General features: G+C 64.3%; 1 protein-coding gene across 1 annotated transcript; it reads left to right on the top strand.

Annotated features, from left to right (window-relative positions):
• Nucleotides 1-27: 27 nt before the first annotated feature.
• On the top strand, nucleotides 28-1,328 carry LOC112125088 (COP9 signalosome complex subunit 6a; the record flags this gene model as incomplete). The annotated part of the gene is made up of 2 exons (XM_024223545.2): nucleotides 28-439; nucleotides 1,240-1,328. Coding segments are annotated over exons 1-2 (501 nt in total), but the record flags the coding sequence as incomplete, so codon positions are not given.
• Between the last annotated feature and the right edge of the window lie 26 nt (nucleotides 1,329-1,354).

Raw genomic sequence — 1,354 nt, 5'->3', positions numbered from 1 at the left:
TCTGCCGCTTAAGGCTGCATTCGTGCCATGCTGATGATTAGAACAAGTCACCCCCCCTCTCTGGGGGCCCTTGTGCCCCTCTCACCGAGTCAGGGTGGGAGGGTCCAGGCCGTAAAGAAACGGGTTCCTGTATCTACAGCTGTGGGGACTGAGGGGCCAGGCAGGCCTTGCTGGGATGGGTTGTGGGGGGTGGTGTTAGGCTGGCCCTATGGGGGCCATGCCAGGGATGCAGCCGGCCCCTGTGTTCTGAGGGTCGGGGCCCGTGAGGGTACTGCTCCCCGTAACCCCCCTCCACCGTGTGTGCCAGTGATCGGGGCGCTGATCGGGCGGCAGGAGGGCCGGAACATCGAGGTGATGAACTCCTTCGAGCTGCTGTCCCACACGGTGGAGGAGAACATCGTCATCGACAAGGAGTACTACTACACCAAGGAGGAGCAGTGTGAGTGCGGGGGCTGGGGGTCCGAGCAGCTCTAGCTCCCCGAGGTGACAGCAGGGCCTGGTACCGCACGCCAGCGCCGTGCAGCAAGACCAGAGCTCGGCAGGTGGATTAGGAATGGGGGGCTGCCCCTGGAGAGCATTTAGGGGTCTCACCACGTGCCCCCAGTGCGGTGCTTTGGCAGGGGGCCAGTGTGTAACCAGGGGCGTAGCGAGCAGGAGCAGGGAGGGGATTTTCCCTCTGCACGCGGCGTCCGGACCCAGTGTCCGCATTTTAAAAGGGGGGGGGCGGGAAGGAGCCAGGCCGCTGCTTCGGGGACGGGGGAGACGTTCTCCGGTGAGACGCTTACCCCCCCCGGCCGGCGTTCCTTGTCAGCAAGCAGGCGGGGGGCGATTGGGTGACGGGACAGAAGTGCCTTCGTGGGGAGAAAGGCGACGTGGGAGAGCCTAGTGGGTACGAAAGGGCTCTTCGAGCATGAGCAGAACAAGAACCGGTGGAAGCTCAAACCAGAGCAGTGCAGGTTAGAAAGGGCGGGCAGCTCCCGAGCCGGAGGGTCAGTCACCCTTTCAGCTCTCCCGGGGGGGGGGGACTCTCAGTCTGGCGATGGGTCCAGTCCAGGCTGGAGGCCTTTCCAGACGAACGCGCCGCGGGGAAACTGGGCGAGAGTCCCTGGCCAGTGGAGCTCAGACTTGAAGATCGAATGGGCCCTGCTGGCCTGACCGTCTGTGGAGCCCTGAGTTGGGGGAGCTGGGATCTGCCCCCCCACCCCACTAACTGTGTTCCTCTCTGTCCCCACCCCCCAGTCAAACAGGTCTTCAAGGACATGGAGTTCCTGGGCTGGTACACGACCGGTGGCCCCCCGGACCAGTCTGACATCCACGTCCATAAACAGGTCAGGCCCCACTCCTCTCCCAGAGC

Source organism: Terrapene carolina, unplaced genomic scaffold (genome assembly GCF_002925995.2).
Source record: "Terrapene carolina triunguis isolate 2854851 unplaced genomic scaffold, T_m_triunguis-2.0 Scaffold26323, whole genome shotgun sequence".
Classification (NCBI taxonomy): domain Eukaryota; kingdom Metazoa; phylum Chordata; order Testudines; family Emydidae; genus Terrapene; species Terrapene triunguis.
The sequence above is the reverse complement of the archived record's forward strand: the minus strand, read 5'-3'. Positions and strand labels throughout refer to the sequence as shown.